The following is a 24,428-nucleotide window of genomic DNA, read 5'->3' on the forward strand; positions in this document are numbered from 1 at the left end:
CACTTTAGTTAAGAGTTTTATGCTACGGCGTTGTAGTGTAAAACTCTTAACTACTGACTTTTAAATGCGGTACCAGTCTTGACCAGTCTACCGCTCACTTTTTGTCAGACTCGTAATACCGGCGCTATGAAAGTCCCATTGAAAAAAAGAGGATACGCAATTGACGTAAGTGGATTTGCAGTATTTCCAAGTCTGACCAAAAAAGTGAGCGGTACACCTGTACCTGCAAGACTCGTAATACCAGCGGGCGTTAAAAAGCAGCGTTAGGACCGGCCAATGTTGCTTTTTAAGCCTAACGCACAACTCGTAATCTAGGAGTTAGGTTTTTTTTATTTCACAGGTAAGTTTGTATTTATTTTAACTAGGTAGATTAGTTAGTAAATAGTTATTAACTATTTACTAGCTACCTAGTTAAAATAAAAACAAATTTACCTGTAAAATAAAACCTAACCTGAGTTACACTAACACCTAACCTTACACTACAATTAAATAAATTACATTAATTAAATACAATTAACTAAATTACAAAAAAAAACACTAAATTACACAAAATAAAAAAGAAATTATCAAATATTTAAACTAATCACACCTAATCTAATAGCCCTATTAAAATAAAAAAGCCCGGACATCCATCCTCAACAAAGTCGGGAGCAGTCTTCATCCAAGCCGCAAGAAGTCCTCAACGTAGCCGGGAGAAGTCTTCATCCAAACGGCAAAAAGTGGTCCTCCAGGCGGGCAGAAGTCTTCATCCAGACGGCATCTTCTATCTTCATCCTTCCAAGCGGGCAGAAGTCTTCATCCAGATGGCATCTTCTATCTTCATCCTTTCGACGCAAAGCGGCTCCATCTTCAAGACATCCGACGCGGCGCATCCTCTTTTTCCGACGGCACTTTAAAAATGAATTCTCCTTTAAGTGACGTCATCCAAGATGGCGTCCCTTGAATTCCGATTGGCTGATAGAATTCTATCAGCCAATCGGAATTAAAGGTGAAAAAATCCTATTGTCTGATGCAATCAGCCAAAAGGATTGAGCTTGCATTCTATTGGCTGTCTTGAAGATGGAGCCGATCTGCGTCGAAAGGATGAAGATAGAATATGCCGCCTGGATGAAGACTTCTGCCCGCCTGGAGGACCACTTCTTGCCGCTTGGATGAAGACTTCTCCCGGCTTCGTTGAGGACTTCTTGCCGCTTGGATGAAGACTTCTCCTGGCTTCGTTGAGGATGGATGTCCGGTCTTCAAAAACTGTAAGTGCATCTTTGGGGGTTAGTGTTAGGTTTTTTTAAGGGTTTATTGGGTGGGTTTTAATTTTAGATTAGGGGTTTGGGCTGAAAAAGGGCAATGTCCATCCAAATGCCCTTTTCAGGGCAATGGGATCTTAGGTTTTTTAGATAGGATTTTGTGGGTGGTGGGTGGGTTTTACTGTTGTGGGGGTTATTTGTATTATTTTCTTACAGGTAAAAGAGCTGATTTCTTTGGGGTAATGCCTGCAAAAGGCCCTTTTAAGGGCTATTGGCAGTTTAGTTTAGGCTAGGGTTTTTTTATTTTGGGGGGGCTTTTTTATTTTGATAGGGCTATTAGATTAGGTGAAATTAGTTTAAATATTTGATTAAAAAAATATATTTTGTGTAATTGAGTGTTTGTTTGTTTTTGTAATTTAGTTAATTGTATTTAATTAATGTAATTTATTTAATTGTAGTGTAAGGTTAGGTGTTAGTGTAAGACAGGTTAGGTTTTATTTTACAGGTAAATTTGTATTTATTTTAACTAGGTAGCTAGTAAATAGTTAATAACTATTTACTAACTAATCTACCTAGTTAAAATAAATACAAACTTGCCTGTGAAATAAAAATAAAACCTAAGATAGCTACAATGTAACTATTATTTATATTGTAGCTAGCTTAGGGTTTATTTTACAGGTAAGTATTTAGTTTTAAATAGGAATTATTTAGTTAATGATAGTAATTTTTATTTAAATTTAATTTAATTATATTAAAGTAGGGGTGTTAGGGTAAGGGTTAGACTTAGGGTTAAGTTTAGGGGTTAATAACTTTAGTATAGTGGCAGCGATTTGGGGGCAGCAGATTAGGGTTTAATAACAGTAATGTAGGTTGCAACGATGTTAGGGACAGCAGATTAGGGGTTAATAATATTTAACTAGTGTTTGCGATGTGGGGGTATGGCGGTTTAAGGGTTAATATGTTTATTATAGTGGTGGCGATGTCCGGAGTGGCAGATTAGGGGTTAATAATTTTATTATAGTGTTTGCGATGCGGGAGGGCCTCGGTTTAGGGGTTAATAGGTAGTTTATGGTTGTTAGTGTACTTTGTAACACTTTAGTTATGAGTTTTATGCTACAGCTTTGTAACGCAAAACCCATAACTACTGACTTTCAGTTTACAGTACAGATCTTGACGGTATTGGCTGTACCACTCACTTTTTGGCCGGACAGGCAAATTCGTAATACCGGTGCTGTGGAAATCCCATTGAAAAAGGACTTTTTGAAAGCTGCGGTAGTTACGTTGCGTTATGGCCAAAAAAGTGTGCGGTACAGCTAAACCTGCAAGACTCGTAATACCAGCGGTAGTGAAAAAGAGCCATAACACTGCTTTTTCACTCATACCGCAAAACTCGTAATCTAGCCGATCGTGTGTTAATAATGTTTCATTCCTAATCAGAAATCATTTTTTAAAGTGATTTTCTTGTTCCTCAAGCAGACACCACGGGAGTTTCTCTAATGGACCTTGTTAACAAGTTAAATGAAGTTAGAAGTAATGGTAAGTTGAAAAAACAAATTTATTAAAGTGTTTATTATAATGGCATTAGTGTTATTTTACCCAAATGAATCTATGAAGTAGTGGGGTTAATGAGCGTGCTAAGATCACTGCAAGATCTAGTGTTAGTAAACCTCAGCTGCTCCCTATCACACATGGTTGATACAAGCACACAACTTTTATATCATAGAGCACACAAAGCCTTGAACATTTTCATATTAAGACCCTCTCATCTGTATTTGGTTCTAGCTTCAAAATCTAACATGTAGGGAGGTATAATGATGTCATCAACAATGCCCACTGAGCATAGATATTTTGTTTAGTGGAATTTAGTTCCCTAGTTTACAATTTTTTATGTGTTTATTGTTTTTCTCTGCTTAAGGGCAGGGATATTATCACAATTTTTTTAATATAAAATATTTCACGTTTGATTTCAATAGTTAATTATAGGTAGTAAAACAACTCTACAATATACTTTCATTATTTATTTATTAATTGCCACTTTTTTGTAATTTGACTCTGATAAAGTGAGTTTCCAATTCTGAGAATTGTAAGTGTACACAATGAGGTAGATTTATTAAATGTAAGACAGACATGATCCACTGTAGCATACGCTGTCGGCATTTAACATTGCACAAGCATTTCTTGTGAAATGCTTGTGCAATGTCGCTCCCTGCACATTCACAGCAAATCTAGCAGGGGGTGTCAATCATCTTGATCATATCTGATTGGGATGCTGTCTGCCACCTCCGAGAGGGCGGATGAGTTAAGGAGCAGCAGTCTTAGACCGCTGCTTCTTATCTTTTGTTTCTGGCGAGCCTAAAAGGCTCGTGCGGAAACAGCTGCATTCACAGCATTCCCCTAGATCTTTACAACCCTAACCCTGCTAAATATATATCCTGAATTGGCTTAACTGGCAGGGGTCATCAGATAAGAAACTGCAAAACAATGTAAGCTTTGCTGCCAGAATTGCCATGGTAGACCTTGTCTAATGCAATAAAAAGCCCAGATTTGATCTTCCAAGTAACTCAAGTGGTGGTTAGGGTTTGTCCATTGTCTATGGAAAAACAAATGTATCAGACAAGGTTTTAATGCATTAAAAAAATCATACATAGTATATTAATTTATTACAAGATTTTATGTTCATTTAATTTAAAATACAAGTGTTGATATATAAAGTAAGATTGTCCAGTGTTTATCGAAAATATACACAAACTGATCTATCCATCAAAGGGCTAAATTACGAGTAGAGTGCAAATTAACACTCCCGCTTAAGCATTAATTGTACTAGAAGTAAGATTTGGGACGCTTGTCATTTGGGCTTGTATTATGAGTTGAAAGTAAACTCATACATTTATAATGGATCATATACTTTGAATTAAATAGGATTCTATTTGGGGGAGGGGTATTTGTTAATGAATTTGAATACAGTATTTAATTCATTAAAACATATTTTGCTATAACATTCCCTCATTTTATGTTAATATCCAAATCTTCTATCAGTCAAAATATTAGGTTTGAAAAAATACTAAAAGTGTGGAGTAAGATCCATAAGATACATGGAGGCCAAATTATCAAGCCGTCAACTAAGCTGCATTCAACGACACCAATACGCTCGCCTAACATCGCGGCTGTGGACCTGAATACGCTCTCCTTATTTATAAAAAAAGCGGTCAAAAAGCCGTGCACCAAGTACGGGGCGATGAGCAGCGGACTGTTTTTAACTAGCAGTCATAGATCTCGCTGCTATTCGGCTTTTTCACAACTTTATTTATACCCTGTCACTAAACACCACCACTATACTAAAATGTTTAACCCCTATCCCGCCACTCCCGGACCCCGCTGCAACTAAATAAAGTTATTAACCCCTATCCCTCCACTCCCGGAGCCCACCGCAACTCTAATAAAGTTATTAACCCATAAACCCCTGGCCTCCCACATCACTACCACTTACTAAACCTATTAACCCCCAAACCACCAGCCCCCCCACATCGCCATAAACTAAATTAAGCTATTAACCCCTAAACCTAACAACCTGCTAACTTTACATTAAATATTACCTCATCCTTATCTTATAATAAATTTAAACTTACCTTTAGAATTACATTAAACTATATTAAACTATTAATTAACCTACGCTAACTACTGTACTAAAATTACATTAACCCCTTAATGACCGCAGCACTTTTCCATTTTCTGTCCGTTTGGGACCAAGGCTATTTTTACATTTTTGCGGTGTTTGTGTTTAGCTGTAATTTTCCTCTTACTCATTTACTGTACCCACACATATTATATACCGTTTTTCTCGCCATTAAATTGACTTTCAAAAGATACCATAATTTTCATCATATCTTATAATTTACTATAAAAAACATTATAAAATATGAGGAAAAAATGGAAAAAAACACATTTTTTCTAACTTTGACCCCCAAAATCTGTTACACATCTACAACCACCAAAAAACACCCATGCTAAATAGTTTCTAAATTTTGTCCTGAGTTTAGAAATACCCAATGTTTACATGTTCTTTGCTTTTTTTGCAAGTTATAGGGCCATAAATACAAGTAGCACTTTGCTATTTCCAAACCACTTTTTTTCAAAATTAGCGCTAGTTACATTGGAACACTAATATCTTTCAGGAATCCCTGAATATCCATTGACATGTATATATTTTTTTTTAGAAGACATCCCAAAGTATTGATCTAGGCCCATTTTGGTATATTTCATGCCACCATTTCACCGCCAAATGCGATCAAATAAAAAATTGTTTTCACTTTTTCACAAATATTTTCACAAACTTTAGGTTTCTCACTGAAATTATTTACAAACAACTTATGCAATTATAGCATAAATGGTTGTAAATGCTTCTCTGGGATCCCCTTTGTTCAGAAATAGCAGACATATATGGCTTTGGCTTTGCTTTTTGGTAATTAGAAGGCTGCTAAATGCCCCTGAGCAAAATACGCGTATTATGCCCAGCAGTGAAGGGGTTAATTAGGGAGCATGTAGGGAGCTTCTAGGGTTAATTTTAGCTTTAGTGTAGTGTAGTAGACAACCCCAAGTATTGATATAGGCCCATTTTGGTATATTTCATGCCACCATTTCACCGCCAAATGCGATCAAATTAAAAAAAACGTTAATTTTTTCACAATTTTAGGTTTCTCACTGAAATTATTTACAAACAGCTTGTGCAATTATGGCACAAATGGTTGTAAATGCTTCTCTGGGATGCCCTTTGTTCAGAAATAGCAGACATATATGACTTTGGCATTGCTTTTTGGTATTTAGAAAGTCGCTAAATGCTGCTGCGCATCACACGTGTATTATGGCTAGCAGTGAAGGGGTTAATTAGGTAGTTTGTAGGGAGCTTGCAGGGTTAATTTTAGCTTTAGTGTAGAGTTCAGCCTCCCACCTGACACATCCCACCCCCTGATCCCTCCCAAACAGCTCCCTTCCCTCCCCCACCCCACTATTGTCCCCGCCATCTTAAGTACTGGCAGAAAGTCTGCCAGTACTAAAATAAAAGATTTTTTTTTTTTTAAAGAAAAAAAAAAAGCATATTTACATATGCTGTGTTTAGGATCCCCCCTTAGCCCCCAACCTCCCTGATCCCCCCCAAAACAGCTCTCTAAGCCTCCCCCTCTGCCTTATTGGGGGCCATCTTGGGTACTGGCAGCTGTCTGCCAGTACCCATTTTGCACAATCAAATGTTTATTTCTTTTCTATTTTTTTTATTTTTTCTGTAGTGTAGCTTCCCCCCCCCCCCACGGACCAACCCCCACCACCTAAATAACAAATAAGGTTTTTTTTAAAAAATTACTGGTCCCACTTTTATTTTGGGACACATTTTTTTCTGTAGTGCAGCGGTCCCCACCCGGTCCCTGCCCCGGCGCGCCCGGACTTGCACGCCCACGATCCCGCCCCCCTCCACATGACCAGGGCCATCGATGGCCGCCACCCACCTCCCACACCGGCTCCCACCCACCAACGATACCGGCCATCGATGTCCGGTGCAGAGAGGGCCACAGAGTGGCTCTCTCTGCATCGGATGGCCATCTAAGGTTATTGCAGGATGCCTCCATATCGAGGCATCACTGCAATAACCGGAAAGCAGCTGGAAGCGAGCAGGATCGCTTCCAGCTGCTTTCCACACCGAGGACGTGCAGGGTACGTTCTCAGGCATTAACTGCCTTTTTTCTGAGGACGTACCCTGCACGTCCTCGGTCATTAAGGGGTTAAACTAACAATTAAATTAACTATATTACAAATTTAAAAAAAACCTAACCCTACTCAAGTTATTTAAATCTACAATTAAAAATTACTAAGTTACAAAAAAATAACAACTAAGTTACCCAAAATAAAAAACACTAAGTTACACAAAATAAAAAATAAATGATAAAATATTTCAGCTAATTACACCTAATCTAATAGCCCTATCAAAATAAAAAGCCCCCCCAAAATATAAAAAAACCTAGCCTACACTAAACTACCAATGGCCCTTAAAAGGGCCTTTTGCGGGGCATTGCCCAGAAGAAATCAGCTCTTTTACCTGTAAAATAAAATATAAACAACCCCCCCAACAGTAAAACCCACCACTCATACAACCAACCCCCCCAAATAAAAACCTAGCTAAATAAACCTAAGCTCCCTATTGCTCTGAAAAGGGCATTTGGATGGGCATTGCCCTTAAAAGGGCATTTAACTCTTTTTCAGCCCAAAGTCCATAACCTAAAATTAAAACCCACCCAATAAACCTTTAAGAAAACCTAACACTAACCCTTGAAGATCCACTTACAGTTTTCGAAGACCGGACATCTATCCTCTTCCAAGCGGCAGAAGTCCTCAGCGAAGCCAGCAGAAGTCTTGATCCAAGCGGGCCAAAGTCTTGATCCAAGCAGGCAGAAGTCTTCATCCAAATGGCATCTTCTATCTTCATCCATCTGGCGCGGAGCGGCTCCATCTTCAAGACATCCGGCGAGGAGCATCCTCTTCTTCCGACGTCTCTTGCAGAATGAAGTTTCCTTTAAATGACGTCATCCAAGATGGCGTCTCTTACATTCCGATTGGCTGATAGAATTCTATCAGCCAATCGGAATTAAAGGGGAATAAATCCTATTGGCTGTTGCAATCAGCCAATAGGATTGAGCTTTCATCGATTGGCTGATTGCAACAGCCAATAAGATTTTTCCCCTTTAATTCTGATTGGCTGATAGAATTCTATCAGCCAATCAGAATGTAAGAGATGCAATCTTGGATGACGTCATTGAAAGGAATCATTCTGCCAGAGACGTCGGAAGAAGAGGATGCTCCACGCCAGATGGATGAAGATAGAAGATGCCGTCTGGATGAAGACTTCTGCCTGGTTGGATGAAGACTTCGCCCCGCTTGGATGAAGACTTCTGCCGGCTTCGCTAAGGACTTCTGCCGCTTGGGTGAGGATGGATGTCCGGTCTTCAAAAACTGTAAGTGGATCTTCGGGGGGTTAGTGTTAGGCTTTTTTAAGGGTTTATTGAGTGGATTTTAATTTTAGGTTAGGGACTTTGGGCTGAAAAAGAGCTAAATGCCCTTTTAAGGGCAATGCCCATCCAAATGCCCTTTTCAGGGCAATGGGGAGCTTAGGATTTAAGATAGGTTTTTATTTGGGGGGTTTGGTTGTGTGGGTGGTGGGTTTTACTTTTGGGGAGTGTTTGTATTTTATTTTACAGGTAAAAGAGCTGATTTATTTGGGGCAATGCCCCGCAAAAGGCCCTTTTAAGGGTCATTGGTAGTTTATTGTAGGCTAGGGGTTTTTTATTTTGGCGGGGCTTTTTTATTTTGATAGTGCTATTAGATTAGGTGTAATTAGTTTAAATATTTAATAATTTATTTTTTATTTTGTGTAACAGTGGTTTTTATTTTGTGTAACTTAGTGGTTTTTATTTTGTGTAACTTAGTGGTTTTTATTTTGTGTAACAGTGGTTTTTATTTTGTGTAATTTAGTGGTTTTTATTTTGTGTAACTTAGAGGTTTTTATTTTGTGTAACTTAGTTGTTATTTTTTGTAATTTAGTAATTTTTAATTGTAGATTTAAATAATCTGAGTAGGGTTAGGTTTTAAAATATGTAATATAGTTAATTTAATTGTTAGTTTAATGTAATTTTAGTATAATAGTTAGGGTAGGTTAATTAATAGTTTAATATAGTTTAATGTAATTTTAGTATAATAGTTAGGGTAGGTTAATTAATAGTTTTATATAGTTTAATGTAATTGTAGTATAATAGTTAGGGTAGGTTAATTATTAGTTTAATATAGTTTAATTTTATTCTAAAGGTAAGTTTAAAATTATAAGATATGGATGAGTTAATATGTAATGTAAAGTTAGCGGGTTGTTAGATTTAGGGGTTAATAGCTTAATTTAGTATATGGCAATGTGGGGGCTGGTGGTTTAGGGGTTTATAGGTTTAGTAAGTGGTAGTGATGTGGGAGGCCAGGGGTTTAGGGGTTAATACATTTATTTAGTTGTGGAGGGTTCCGGGAGCGGAAGGATAGGGGTTAATAACTTTATTAGAGTTGCGATGGGCTCCGGGAGCGGCGGGATAGGGGTTAATATATTTATTTAGTTGTGGCGGTGTCAGGGAGTGGCGGGATAGGGGTTAATACATTTATTTAGTTGCGGTGGTGTCGGGGAGCGGCGGGATAGGGCTTAATATATTTATTTAGTTGCGGCGGGGTCCGGGAGCGGCGGGATAGGGGTTAATACATTTATTTAGTTGCGATGGGCTCCGGGAGTGGCGGGATAGGGGTTAATATATTTATTTAGTTGCGGTGGGCTCCAGGAGTGGCGGAATAGGGGTTAATAACATTATTTAGGTGGCGGCGATGTCGGGGCAGCAGATTAGGGGTGTTTAGACTCGGGGAACATGTTAGGGTGTTAGGTGTAAACGTAATTTGTTTTCTACCATAGAAATCAATGGAATATCTTGCAACATTGAACATGAGCTTTCGCTGCTTTCAGACTCCCATTGATTCCTATGGCATCCGCGGGCTCCAGGGTGGAGGATTGAAAACCAGGTATGCTGGGCCAGAATAGTGGTGAGCGTACCTGTTAGAAATTTGTTAACTTGCAAAAGGTGTCAGATAGTGCCGAATTTGTATTCGGAACATCTGTAATGACGTAAGCATCGATCTGTGTCGGATAGAGACCAGCGGATCATTTGTTACATCACATATTTCAACTTTTGCCGGTCTGTAGGCTTTGATAAATAGGTCGAATCAGGCTCACCACAATTACGCTGTGGAATTCCAGCATATTTGCGGTTGACGGCTTGATAAATATCCCTCATGGTGTTCCCCACTAATACTCAAGCTTTTTACCTCTTAAAGGCAATTATAAGTTCCCTCCCGGGTCATCTACGCAGATCTTTAAAGACTGGGAAGGGGTTAACTTAAAAGAAAATTGGAGACTTTTTAGACCCTGTGAGAAGATCGATATGGTTATGCTTAGAAATGTAACAACATTTTGATATCCCTGATTCACATTTTTTTTTTATGTACAAGTTATTCATTACATTACAGGAGTTTTGAAGAAATGCCCCCATTTTTGGAGCCTCATTTTCTTACTAAGTCCATCTCTCTTTTTTAAATGTAAAATACACCTCATCCAAAATTTTTAAAGTTTTATTGGATGCAGGTGTAACTAGTGTTATGTCAAATATGGTGGAGTGATGAGAGAAGAATCTATGATAACTTTAGAAAAAGATAACATTGAGAAAAGTCTCAAAGTTGTTTGTCAAACCACACTTGACTCTTGTTATAGGGAATCTAAAATTAAAATGTTGCATAGATTTTACATTACCCCTAAAAAAGCTACAAAATTATCCAACTGTAAAAGTAAATGTAGAAAGTGTCAACTGAAGGAAACCATGCTGCAACATTATTTTTGGGCTTGTCCCAAAATCCATCAACTTTGGGCAAAAATGATCTTCTGGGTCTCTAAAATTATTAAGTTAAGAATTCATATTGATTTTTTTAAAATATATATTTGAACTGCAATCAAATGAATAAGGGGAAGGTCTCATTCATAGTTAAGGTTATTCTGGTAACTAGGAAATGTGTATTGAGAGAATGGGGCCCATTTAACAAGCTCCGTACGGAGCTTGTGGGCCCCTGTTTCTGGCGAGTCTTCAGACTCGCCAGAAACAGCAGTTATGAAGCAGCGGTCTAAAGACCACTGCTCCATAACCCTGTCCGCCTGCGGACAGGAATCGCCGGAAATCAACCCAATCGAGTACGATCGGGTTGATTGACACCCCCCTGCTGGCAGCTGATTGGCCGCGAGTCTGCAGGGGGCGGCGTTGCACCAGCAGCTCTTGTGAGCTGCTGGTGCAATGCTGAATACGGAGAGCGTATTGCTCTCCGCATTCAGCGAGGTCTGGCGGACCTGATCCGCACTGTCGGATCAGGTCCGCCAGACCTTGATAAATAGAGGCCTATGGCTTTTTGCACAAACTCTTAGTTTTAGAGTGATTTATTTAAACTTGATAAACCAGCTAACTATTCAGGTTTTTGATGTTTTGGAGGTTAGGAAGTTAAGAGTAAAAGAAGTCTTAGAAAAATTGTGTCTTTCTATAAAAGCTCTGGATATCTCCACCCAAAAACAGATTTTCTACCTGTGGTAGGTAGTGAATCTTATTGTATAAATTGGGGTCAAGAGTTTGCATGAAGAATATTTGTTATTGTTAGCATTTGTGTCCAGTAGGAATATATTAATCTTAATTTTCAGCAAAATTACAAGCTTTGCGGTAAAGCTATACCCCTGAAAAATTGGCCATTGCGCGCGGAATATGCAGGTCTCCCGTATTACAAGTCGGTACAGCTTTACCACTAACATTTTAGCCTGTACACAACTCTACATTCCGCAATCAAAAAATAATTTTTGAGTGTGGAATTTTGAGCTCTCCCATATTACAGTTTGTGCTGTCCGGCTATAACGTTAGCGCTATAGCTTATATCGCCACAATCCATTCCGTGATCGGAGACCAATTGTTATGGATATTGCAAAACAAAAATGTTTCACAAAGCCCATAACAAAAATGTTACAAAGTACACTAACACCCATAAACTACTACTATTAACCCCCAACCCACCACCCCCCGCGTCGCAAATACTTTATTAAATTTATTCATCCCTAATCCACCATCCATCCACATCTCCAACACTAAATTAAAGTATTAACCCCTAATCCGCCACCCACCCACATCGCCAACACTAAAATAAAGTATTAACCCCTAAACCGCCATCCCCCGCATCGCAAATACTATAATAAACCTATTAACCCCTAAACTGCCGCCCACCCACATCACTACTACTATAATAAAACTATTAACTCCTAAACCGCCGCCCCCCGCATTGCTAATACTAAACTTAAACTATTAACCCCAAAACCGCCAGCCGCCCACATCGCAACACACTAAATTAAACTATAACCCCTAAACCTAACACCCCCTAACTTTAAATTAAACTTACATTATAATTTACAATTTAAATTAAACTTCAAATAAATAAAAACTTACTTGTGAAATAAATAAAAACTAAGATTAAACTATAAATTAACCTAACATTAATATTAAAAAAAAATGACAATATTAAAAAATCCTAACACTACGAAAAAATTAAAAAAACTAACATTACAAAAAACAAAAGCTAAAATTACGAAAAATGTAAAAAAAAATAACATTATATAAAAAAACACTAAAACTATGAAAAATAAAAAAACACTAAGATTACAAAAACTAATAAACAAGATTATCCAAAATAATAAAAATTAAACCTAATCTAATACCCCTATAAAAACAAAATAGCCACCCCAAAATACCCCCCAAGCTAACAAAAAACTACCAATAGCCCTTAAAAGGGCCTATTGTAGGGCATTGCCCTGAAACTATCAGCTCTTTTACCTAAAAAATGACATCCCCCCCCCAACAGTAAACCCCCCCACCCAACCAACCCTCCAAAATAAAAAAACCTAAGTCTAAAAAATCCTAAACTACCCATTACCCCTAAAGGGGCATTTGTATGGGCATTGTCCTTAAAAGGGCAATCGGCTCTTTTGCGCCCATAAAAAAAAAGCCCTAATCAAAAAAAAAAAAAAAATCACACCAAAAAAAAAAAAAATAATAACCCCAGAAAATGTACTCACCGTTCCTAAAGTCCGGAAGTCCAGGCGGAGCAAAGGCGAAGATCTTCTTCCAGTGCAGCACCATCTTCTATCTTCTTGCCGGAGGTGTGGAGAGGTCTTCAGTGATGCACGGATCTGGAGCGCTGCTCATACAAATGCCCCTTTAGGGGCAATGGGTAGCTTAGGTTTTTTTAGACTTAGGTTTTTTATTTTGGGGGGTTGGTTGGGTGGGGGTTTACTATTAGGGGGAACTTTGTATTTTTTTAGGTAAACGAGCTGATTGCTTCAGGGCTATGCCTTACAAAAGGCCCTTTAAGGGCTATTGGTAGTTTATTGTAAGCTTAGGGGTTTTTTTTATTTTGGGGTGGTTATTTTGTTTTTATAGGGGTATTATATTAGGTTCAATTTTTATTATTTTGCATGTTTTCGTTTATTATTTTTTGTAATCTTAGGCCTAGATTTAGAGTTTGGCGTTAGCCGTGAAAATCAGCGTTAGAGGCTCCTAACGCTGGTTTTAGGCTACCGCCGGTATTTGGAGTCACTCAAAATAGGGTCTAACGCTCACTTTCCAGCCGCGACTTTTCCATACCGCAGATCCCCTTACGTAAATTGCGTATCCTATCTTTTCAATGGGATTTTTCTAACTCCGGTATTTAGAGTCGTTTCTGAAGTGAGCGTTAGACATTTAACGACAAAACTCCAGCCGCAGGAAAAAAGTCAGTAGTTAAGAGCTTTCTGGGCTAACGCCGGTTTCTAAAGCTCTTAACTACTGTACTCTAAAGTACACTAACACCCATAAACTACCTATGTACCCCTAAACCGAGGTCCCCCCACATCGCCGACACTCGAAAAAATTTTTTAACCCCTAATCTGCCGACCGCCACCTACGTTATCCTTATGTACCCCTAATCTGCTGCCCCTAACACCGCCGACCCCTGTATTATATTTATTAACCCCTAATCTGCCCCCCTCAACGTCGCCTCCACCTGCCTACACTTATTAACCCCTAATCTGCCGACCGGACCTGAGCGCTACTATAATAAAGTTATTAACCCCTAATCCGCCTCACTAACCCTATCATAAATAGTATTAACCCCTAATCTGCCCTCCCTAACATCGCCGACACCTAACTTCAATTATTAACCCCTAATCTGCCGACCGAATCTCGCCGCTATTCTAATAAATGTATTAACCCCTAAAGCTAAGTCTAACCCTAATACTAACACCCCCCTAAGTTAAATATAATTTAAATCTAACGAAATTAATTAACTCTTATTAAATAAATTATTCCTATTTAAAGCTAAATACTTACCTGTAAAATAAATCCTAATATAGCTACAATATAAATTATAATTATATTATAGCTATTTTATGATTAATATTTATTTTACAGGTAACTTTGTATTTATTTTAACCAGGTACAATAGCTATTAAATAGTTAAGAACTATTTAATAGCTAAAATAGTTAAAATAATTACAAATTTACCTGTAAAAGAAATCCTAACCTAAGTTACAAATAAACCTAACACTAGACTACCAATAAATTAATTAAATAAACTACCTACAATTACCTACAATTAACCTAACACTACACTATCAATAAATTAATTAAATACAATTGCTAGAAAGAAATACAATTAAATAAACTAGCTAAAGTACAAAAAATAAAAAATTATTTACAAACATAAGAAAAATATTACAACAATTTTAAACTAATTACACCTACTCTAAGCCCCCTAATAAAATAACAAAGCCCCCCAAAATAAAAAAATGCCCTACCCTATTCTAAATTACTAAAGTTCAAAGCTCTTTTACCTTACCAGCCCTGAACAGGGCCCTTTGGGGGGCATGCCCCAAGAAATTCAGCTCTTTTGCCTGTAAAAAAAAACATACAATACCCCCCCCCAACATTACAACCCACCACCCACATACCCCTAATCTAACCCAAACCCCCCTTAAATAAACCTAACACTAAGCCCCTGAAGATCATCCTACCTTGTCTTCACCATACCAGGTTCACCTATCGGTCCAGAAGAGCTCCTCCGATGTCCTGATCCAAGCCCAATCGGAATTAAGGTAGGAATATTCTGATTGGCTGATGGAATCAGCCAATCAGAATCAAGTTCAATCCGATTGGCTGATCCGATCAGCCAATCAGATTGAGCTCGCATTCTATTGGCTGTTCCGATCAGCCAATAGAATGCAAGCTCAATCTGATTGGCTGATTGGATCAGCCAATCGGATTGAACTTGATTCTGATTCTGATCAGAATATTCCTACCTTAATTCCGATTGGCTGATAGAATCCTATCAGAAAATCGGAATTCGAGGGACGCCATCTTGGATGACGTCATTTAAAGGAACCGTCATTCGTCGTTCAGTCGTCGGCCAGGATGGATGTTCCGCGGTGGAGGTCTTCAGGATGCTGCCGCTTCGCTCCGGATGGATGCCGCTTGGATGAAGACTTCAATCGGATGGAAGACCTCTTCTGGCCCGCTTGGTTGAAGACTTCAGCCGGATCATGGACCTCTTCAGCCCCCCGCTTGGGCTTGGATCAGGACATCGGAGGAGCTCTTCTGGACCGATCGGTGAACCTGGTATGGTGAAGACAAGGTAGGATGATCTTCAGGGGCTTAGTGTTAGGTTTATTTAAGGGGGGTTTGGGTTAGATTAGGGGTATGTGGGTGGTGGGTTGTAATGTTGGGGGGGTATTGTAGGTTTTTTTTACAGGCAAAAGAGCTGAATTTCTTGGGGCATGCCCCGCAAAGGGCCCTGTTCAGGGCTGGTAAGGTAAAAGAGCTTTGAACTTTAGTAATTTAGAATAGGGTAGGGCATTTTTTTATTTTGGGGGGCTTTGTTATTTTATTAGGGGGCTTAGAGTAGGTGTAATTAGTTTAAAATTGTTGTAATATTTTTCTTATGTTTGTAAATAATTTTTTATTTTTTGTAACTTAGTTCTTTTTTATTTTTTGTACTTTAGCTAGTTTATTTAATTGTATTTCTTTGTAGCAATTGTATTTAATTAATTTATTGATAGTGTAGTGTTAGGTTAATTGTAGGTAATTGTAGGTAGTTTATTTAATTAATTTATTGATAGTCTAGTGTTAGGTTTATTTGTAACTTAGGTTAGGATTTCTTTTACAGGTAAATTTGTAATTATTTTAACTATTTTAGCTATTAAATAGTTCTTAACTATTTAATAGCTATTGTACCTGGTTAAAATAAATACAAAGTTACCTGTAAAATAAATATAAATCCTAAAATAGCTATAATATAATTATAATTTATATTGTAGCTATATTAGGATTTATTTTACAGGTAAGTATTTAGCTTTAAATTGGAATAATTTATTTAATAAGAGTTAATTAATTTCGTTAGATTTAAATTATATTTAATTTAGGGGGGTGTTAGTATTAGGGTTAGACTTAGCTTTAGGGGTTAATACATTTATTAGAATAGCGGCGAGATTCGGTCGGCAGATTAGGGGTTAATAATTGAAGTTAGGTGTCGGCGATGTTAGGGAGGGCAGATTAGGGGTTAATACTATTTATGATAGGGTTAGTGAGGCGGATTAGGGGTTAATAACTTTATTATAGTAGCGCTCAGGTCCGGTCGGCAGATTAGGGGTTAATAAGTGTAGGCAGGTGGAGGCGACGTTGTGGGGGGCAGATTAGGGGTTAATAAATATAATATAGGGGTCGGCGGTGTTAGGGGCAGCAGATTAGGGGTACATAGGGATAATGTAAGTAGCGGAGGTTTACGGAGCGGAAGATTAGGGGTTAATAATAATATGCAGGTGTCAGCGATAGCGGGGGCGGCAGATTAGGGGTTAATAAGTGTAAGGTTAGGGGTGTTTAGACTCGGGGTACATGTTAGAGTGTTAAGTGCAGATGTAGGAAGGGTTACCGCATAGCAAACAATGGGGCTGCGTTAGGAGCTGAACGCGGCTTTTTTGCAGGTGTTTGGTTTTTTTTCAGCTCAAACAGCCCCATTGTTTCCTATGGGGGAATCGTGCACGAGCACGTTTTTGAGGCTGGCCGCGTCCGTAAGCAACTCTGGTATCGAGAGTTGATGCTGCGTTAAAAATGCTCTACGCTCCTTTTTTGGAGCCTAACGCAGCCTTTATGTGGACTCTCGATACCAGAGTTATTTTTATGTTGCGGCCAGAAAAAAGCCGGCGTTAGTTTTTTGGGTCGTTACCGACAAAACTCCAAATCTAGGCCTTAGTGTTTTTTATTTTTCATAATTTTAGTGGGGGGTTTTTTGGTAATGTTAGTTTTTTTAATTTTTCGTAGTGTTAGTATTTTTTAATATTGTAATTTTTTTTTTTTTTTTTTTTTTTTAATATTAATGTTAGGTTAATTTTTTATTTCACAAGTTAGTTTTTATTTATTTTAAGGTAGTTATATTGTAAGTTTAATTTAAAGTTAGGGTTGTTAGGTTTAGGGATTAATAGTTTAATTTAGTTTGTTGCGATGTGGGGGCCGGCGGTTTATGGGTTAATAAGTTTATTATAGTAGTTGCGATGTGGGGGGCCAGTGGTTTAGGGGTTAATAGGTTTATTATAGTAGTTGCAATGTGGGGGGCTGACGGTTTAGGGGTTAATCAGTTTATTTAGTGTCGGCGATGTTGGGGGGCCGACGGTTCAGGGGTTAATAGGTTTATTTAGGTGTTAGTGATACGGGGCAGCAGTTTAGGGGTTAATAGTTTTATTTAGTGTCAGCGATGTTGGGGGTGATGGTTTAGGGGTTAATGACTTTATTTAGAGTTGGCAATGTTGGGGGCGGCAGATTAGGGGTCATATTTACGATTGTGCAAGTGGACATGATCTGATATAGTGGATCATGTCCGCTGCACATCGATAAATGCAGACAGCATACACTCTCTGCATTTATCATTGCACCAGCAGTTCTTGTGAACTGCTGCTGCAATGCCGCGCCCCTGCAGGTTCGCGGCCAATGGGCCACTAGCAGGAGGGTTTCTTTAGACCGCTGCTTCATAACTTCTGTTTCCGGCGAGCCGGAGCTTGATAAATATGCCCCTAGGGGTATTTAGACTAGGGTTTTATGTTAGGGTGTTAGGTTTTTATATAACTTTCTTTACCTTTTAGACATCAATGGGGATTGCATTATAGCGATTGCCATTCCGCGATCGCACTTGTTAGGTTTTTTTCTAAAACTTTTTCTCCATTGATGTCTATGGGGGAGTACGTTCACGAGCACGTCAAGTCAGGCCTTGGCTTTTGTGCGGTATGGAGCTTAACGCACCCTAACGCACAGCACAAGAAGGTTTTTGTGAAACTTGTAATGGCAGCGCTATGGAGAGTGCAATACCGCTCATTTATTTGCGTTATTTACACACCGGGTTTAGCGCACAACTTGTAATCTTGGTGATTGTGAGCAGGTTAATAAAATGTGTATACTTGTAATTAATCTGCTTTATTCTTTCATTTTGTATAAAGAATTTGTAATACAAGAAAAAAGAAAGAAAAAATATTTGTGCATAATAGTTCTTTTTCAATCTAAAAGTGACAAAGTGTGTTATTAATGTTTCATTCCTAGTCATAAATAATTTTTAAAGTGATTTTCTTGTTCTTCAATCAGACACTACAGGAGTTTCTCTAATGGACCTTGTTAACAAGTTAAATGAAGTTAGAAGTAATGGTAAGTTGAAAAAACAAATTTATTAAAGTGTTTATTATAATGGCATTAGGGTTATTTTACCCAAATGAATCTATGAAGTAGTGGGGTTAATGAGCGTGCTAAGATCACTGCAAGATCTAGTGTTAGTAAACCTCAGCTTCTCCCTATCACACATGGTTGATACAAGCACACAACTTTTATATCATAGAGCACACAAAGCCTTGAACATTTTCATATTAAGACCCTCTCATCTGTATTAGGTCGTAGCTTCAAAATCTAAAATGTAGGGAGGTATAATGAGGTCATCAACCATGGCCACTGAGCATAGATATTTAGGTTAGTGGATTTTAGTTCTCTAGTTTCCAGTTTTGATGTGTTTTATTGTGTTTCTCTGCTTAAGGGCAGGAATATTATCACAATTTTATAATATAATAATTTTATAATATTTTATAATATAAAAGATTCACATTTGATTACAACTCTACAATATATATTCATTATTTATTTATTATTTATTTGTAATTTGACTCTGATAAAGTGAGTTTCCAATTCTGAGAATTGTAAGTGTACACTATCTTTACAACCCTGCTAAATATGTATCCTGAATTGGCTTAACTGGCAGGGTTCATCAGGTAAGAAACTGCAAAACAATGTAAGCTTTGCTGCCAAAATTGCCATGGTAAGCCTTGTCTAATGCAAAACTTGATCTTCCAAGTAACTCAAGTCGTGTGTAGGGTTTGTCTATTAAAAAACAAATGTTTCAGACAAAGGCCTCTATTTATCAAGCCGTCAACCGCAAATATGCTGGAATTCCGCAGCGTATTTGTGGCAAGGCTGATTCGCTGTAGTTATCAAGCCCTACAGACTGGCAAAAGTAGAATCTAGTGACGTAAGCTACGATCCGCCGGACTCAGTCCAACACAGATCGATTCTTACGTCACTCCAGATTTGCCGAACGCAAGTTCGGCACAATCTGACTACTTTTAAAAGTTATCAAATTCCTAGCAGGTAGGCTCGGCACTTTTCCGGCCCAGGGTACCTGGTTTTCAATCCGCCGCCTCAATGGGAGTCTGACAGCAGCGAAAGCTCATGTTCGCTGCTGCCCGATATCCCATTGATTCCTATGGGAAATGTCTGCACCTAACACTCTAACATGTATCCCGAGTCTAAACACCCCTAATCTGCCCCCTACAACGCCGCCACCTACATTATCCTTCTTAACCCCTTAAACCGCCGCTCTTGGACCCCGCCGCAACTATAATAAATATATTAACCCCTAAACGGCCGCTCCTGGACCCCGCGGCCACCTACATTATACCTATTAACCCCTAATCTGCCACCCCCTATACCGCCGCCACCTACATAAAGTTATTAACCCCTATCCTGCGGATCCCGGACCCCACCGCAACTAAATAAACCACCACACCCAGAGCCCACCGCCACCTACATTACATTTATTAACCCCTATCCTGCCCCCCACTACACCGCCGCCACCTACATTAAACTCATTAACCCCTAAACCGCCGCTCCCGGACCCCGCCGCAACTAAATTAAATGTTTAACCCCTAAAACGCCGCTCCCTGACCCCGCCGCCACCTATATTTAACTTATTAACCCCTATCCTGCCCCCCTATACTGCCGCCTATATTAAACTTATTAACCCCTAAACCTAAGTCTAACACTAACAGCCCCCTAACTTAAATATTATTTAAATAAATCTAAATAAAACTTACTATTACATTAAGTAAATTATTACTATTTAAAACTAAATACTTACCTGTAAATTATTAACTATTTAATAACTACCTAGTTAAAATAATTACAAAATTACCTGTAAAATAAATCCTAACCTAAGTTACAATTACACCTAACACTACACTATCATTAAATTAATTAAATAAATAAATTAACTACAATTAAATAAACTAAACTATAGTACGAAAACCCCCCACTAAATTACAGAAAATAAAAATAAATTACAACAAGTTTAAACTAATTACACCTAATCTAAGCCCCCTAATAAAATAAAAAAGCCCCCCAAAATAATAAAATGCCCTACCCTATACTAAATTACAAAGTAATCAGCTCTTTTACCAGCCCTTAAAAGGGCTTTTTGCGGGGCATTGCCCCAAAGTAATCAGCTCTTTTACCTGTAACAAAAATACAACCCCCCCAACATTTAAACCCACCACCCACATTCCCCTACTCTAAAACCCACCCAAACCCCCCTTAAAAAAACCTAACACTAACCCCCTGAAGATCACCCTACCTTGAGCCGTCTTCACCCAACCAGGCCGAACTCTTCATCCAAGTGGCGCAGAAGAGGTCCTCCATCCGGTAGAAGTCTTCATCCAAGCGGCGCAGAAGAGGTCCTCCATCCGGTAGAAGTCTTCATCCAAGCCGGATCATCTATCTTCAAACATCCGGAGCGGAGCCATCTTCCATCCAGCCGACGCGGAGCCATCTTCTTCCAGCGATGTCCTAACACCGAATGAAGGTACCTTTAAGGGACGTCATCCAAGATGGCGTCCCTCGAATTCCGATTGGCTGATAGGATTCTATCAGCCAATCGGAATTAAGGTAGGAAAAATCCGATTGGCTGATTCAATCGGCCAATCGGTTTGAAGTTCGATCCAATTGGCTGATCCAATCAGCCAATCGGATTGACCTCGCATTCTATTGGCTGATCGGAACAGCCAATAGAATGCAAGCTCAATCCTGATTACTTTGTAATTTAGTATAGGGTAGGGACTTTTATTATTTTGGGGGGCTTTTTTATTTTATTAGGGGGCTTAGATTAGATGTAATTAGTTTAAACTTGTAATTTTTTTTATTTTCTGTAATTTAGTGTTGTTTTTTTGTACTATAGTTTAGTTTATTTAATTGTATTTAATTTTAGGTAATTGTAGTTAATTTATTTAATTAATTTAATGATTAATTACCTAGTTAAAATAAATACAAAGTTGCCTGTAAAATAAAAATAAATCCTAAAATAGCTACAATATAATTACTAGTTATATTGTAGCTATCTAAGGGTTTATTTTACAGGTAAGTATTTAGTTTTAAATAGGAATAATTTAGTTAATAATAGTAAGTTTTATTTAGAGTTATTAAAATAATATTTAAGTTAGGGGGTGTAAGGGTTAGTGTTAGACTTAGCTTTAGGTGTTAATAAGTTTAATATAGTGGCGGCGGTATAGGGGGGGCAGGATAGGGGTTAATAACTTTATCAAAGAAAACTAAAATACTAATGGCACTGCACAAATTTACAAAATAGGGTAGCCTATTGTTCTCTGGATTGATTAATATAATATATTTATATAAATCTATCTATGATCCAGGTATATTGTCTTGCAAAGCGTCTGAGGTGCTGTGTACTGGTTATTTGAAACGAAAATTATCAATCCTGGGATTGATGGAATGTACACCTGTATAGCACTCTTTCCCTATTTGACAATGGCAAAAATTGGACAAGATATAAGAGTCTGAAGTGGGAGGAGTGCGTTGGGATGTATTAAAATATAACCTTTATTGGTAAATTTAAAAAAAGCAACAACAAACACAATCTACATACATACTTAATTAAAATTACAGGATTGGGTCTGATTGAATTTTTTCCGTTTTTCACAGACAGTTGAAGTGGTTGTGACGTATATTGAGAAAAACTTAGACTAATAGTCAGTTTCACGTTATGGTATTCTCAGTAACTGTACATTATTTGAATATTAGTAACACTTGCGTGGTATCCGTAAAGCTGCTATACTCTGATATTGATTCAATTGCTGGTCTAGTATTAGTAATTAGCTATGAAAAGATAGCACTAGGCTAGCTTGAATTTTGTACTGTTGTTATTCAGACAGATATGGTGTTATTTCTATCACGTAATTCGTGTAATTATTATTGTAACAAAGCCCTTGAAAAAACGTTTCAGTTGTACCACATTATTTTAATAATTTATTGATATGAAGAATGTGTACGATATATAGTTCATAGTTGACTATACAGGATAACTGTTTGTTACACTTTTGGTCTTGTTTCTGCTACGGTTAACATAACGTTAATAGAATGCTGCTCATGTTAGCTGCATAAGGAAGATTTCTGTCAGGTGTACACTTGTTCAGCTGACCTTTAGCGTTAAGTGTAACAACTGTCTTGAGAAACTTTTTTAGACCAGACTTCTGTTACAATATTTCACCTAAGCGATTTGTGATTCTATTATCATTATTAGTCCCCCAAGTTATTATATTAAAGTCATACTATGTTTATTTCATTTTCAGAGTCATAGCAATTGTATAAATTGATTACGGTGCTGCTGCAGGATAGCTGCTGCTCGTAAAGTTAGCTTAGCTTTGCTTATACTGAAGATTGACTTGTTAATACATATTACCGGACTAAATATTAAGCATTTGGAAGGCTGAGTACTGATCTCAAACAAACAATTTGCAGTATTGTGTGTATATTAATGCTCCGTATTTCTTAACCGCTAGTTTGCAATCAACACTAGGCTCTTACTATATGTGCCGGTTCAGTTTGGTAAAGTTAACTTAGCTTAGCTTATGCTAAAGATTAACAGGTTAATACGTGTTGCTGGATTGAATATTATGCATTTTAGAAGGCTGAGTATAGATCTTAAATTAACGATTTGCGGTATTAAGTATATATTGAGGCTCTGTATTTCTTAACCGCTTGTTTGTAATCAACACTGGGCTCTTACTATCAATGCCGGTTCAATTCCAATTTGTAAAGTTAACTTAGCTTGGCTTACACTGAGGATTAACAGATTGATATGTGTTACCACTTTATTTTTTAAGCATTTTGGAAGGCTAAGTACAGATCTTGAGCTGACAATTAGCGGTATTATGTATATATTAAAGCTCCGTATTTCTTAACCGCTTGTCTCCAATTAACACTAAGCTCTTACTATAAATGCCGGTTCTGTTTGAAATAACGTTACTGAGTTGTCCCCATTGTAAAATTAATTAAATCAATATTGTGCACAACCACAATTGTTTAAACTATAAAGACCACCATTCCTGCTTTTTAAAAAATGCTAAACGGCATTCAACAAAGAATTCCCCTTTGTGGTTGTGCACAATATTGATTTAATTAATTTTACAATGGGGACAACTCAGTAACGTTATTTCAAACAGAACCGGCATTTATAGTAAGAGCTTAGTGTTAATTGGAGACAAGCGGTTAAGAAATACGGAGCTTTAATATATACATAATACCGCTAATTGTCAGCTCAAGATCTGTACTTAGCCTTCCAAAATGCTTAAAAAATAAAGTGGTAACACATATCAATCTGTTAATCCTCAGTGTAAGCCAAGCTAAGTTAACTTTACAAATTGGAATTGAACCGGCATTGATAGTAAGAGCCCAGTGTTGATTACAAACAAGCGGTTAAGAAATACAGAGCCTCAATATATACTTAATACCGCAAATCGTTAATTTAAGATCTATACTCAGCCTTCTAAAATGCATAATATTCAATCCAGCAACACGTATTAACCTGTTAATCTTTAGCATAAGCTAAGCTAAGTTAACTTTACCAAACTGAACCGGCACATATAGTAAGAGCCTAGTGTTGATTGCAAACTAGCGGTTAAGAAATACGGAGCATTAATATACACACAATACTGCAAATTGTTTGTTTGAGATCAGTACTCAGCCTTCCAAATGCTTAATATTTAGTCCGGTAATATGTATTAACAAGTCAATCTTCAGTATAAGCAAAGCTAAGCTAACTTTACGAGCAGCAGCTATCCTGCAGCAGCACCGTAATCAATTTATACAATTGCTATGACTCTGAAAATGAAATAAACATAGTATGACTTTAATATAATAACTTGGGGGA

General features: G+C 37.7%; 1 protein-coding gene across 4 annotated transcripts in view; it reads left to right on the forward strand.

Moving 5' to 3' along the window:
* The window catches only part of LOC128663538 (F-box/LRR-repeat protein 12), a 495,942-nt gene that overhangs the window by 180,292 nt on the left and 291,222 nt on the right, over positions 1–24,428 (forward strand). For 3 of the 4 annotated variants that reach the window (XM_053717912.1, XM_053717913.1, XM_053717915.1), the window contains exons 6-7: positions 2,715–2,777; positions 18,533–18,592. In XM_053717912.1, coding sequence (XP_053573887.1) covers positions 2,715–2,777; positions 18,533–18,592 — 123 coding nt within the window. The remainder of the gene's footprint in view (positions 1–2,714; positions 2,778–18,532; positions 18,593–24,428) is intronic. The other variant, XM_053717914.1, reaches the window with a different exon arrangement.

The sequence above is a fragment of the Bombina bombina genome, chromosome 6, assembly GCF_027579735.1.
Source record: "Bombina bombina isolate aBomBom1 chromosome 6, aBomBom1.pri, whole genome shotgun sequence".
Taxonomy (NCBI): Eukaryota; Metazoa; Chordata; class Amphibia; order Anura; family Bombinatoridae; genus Bombina; species Bombina bombina.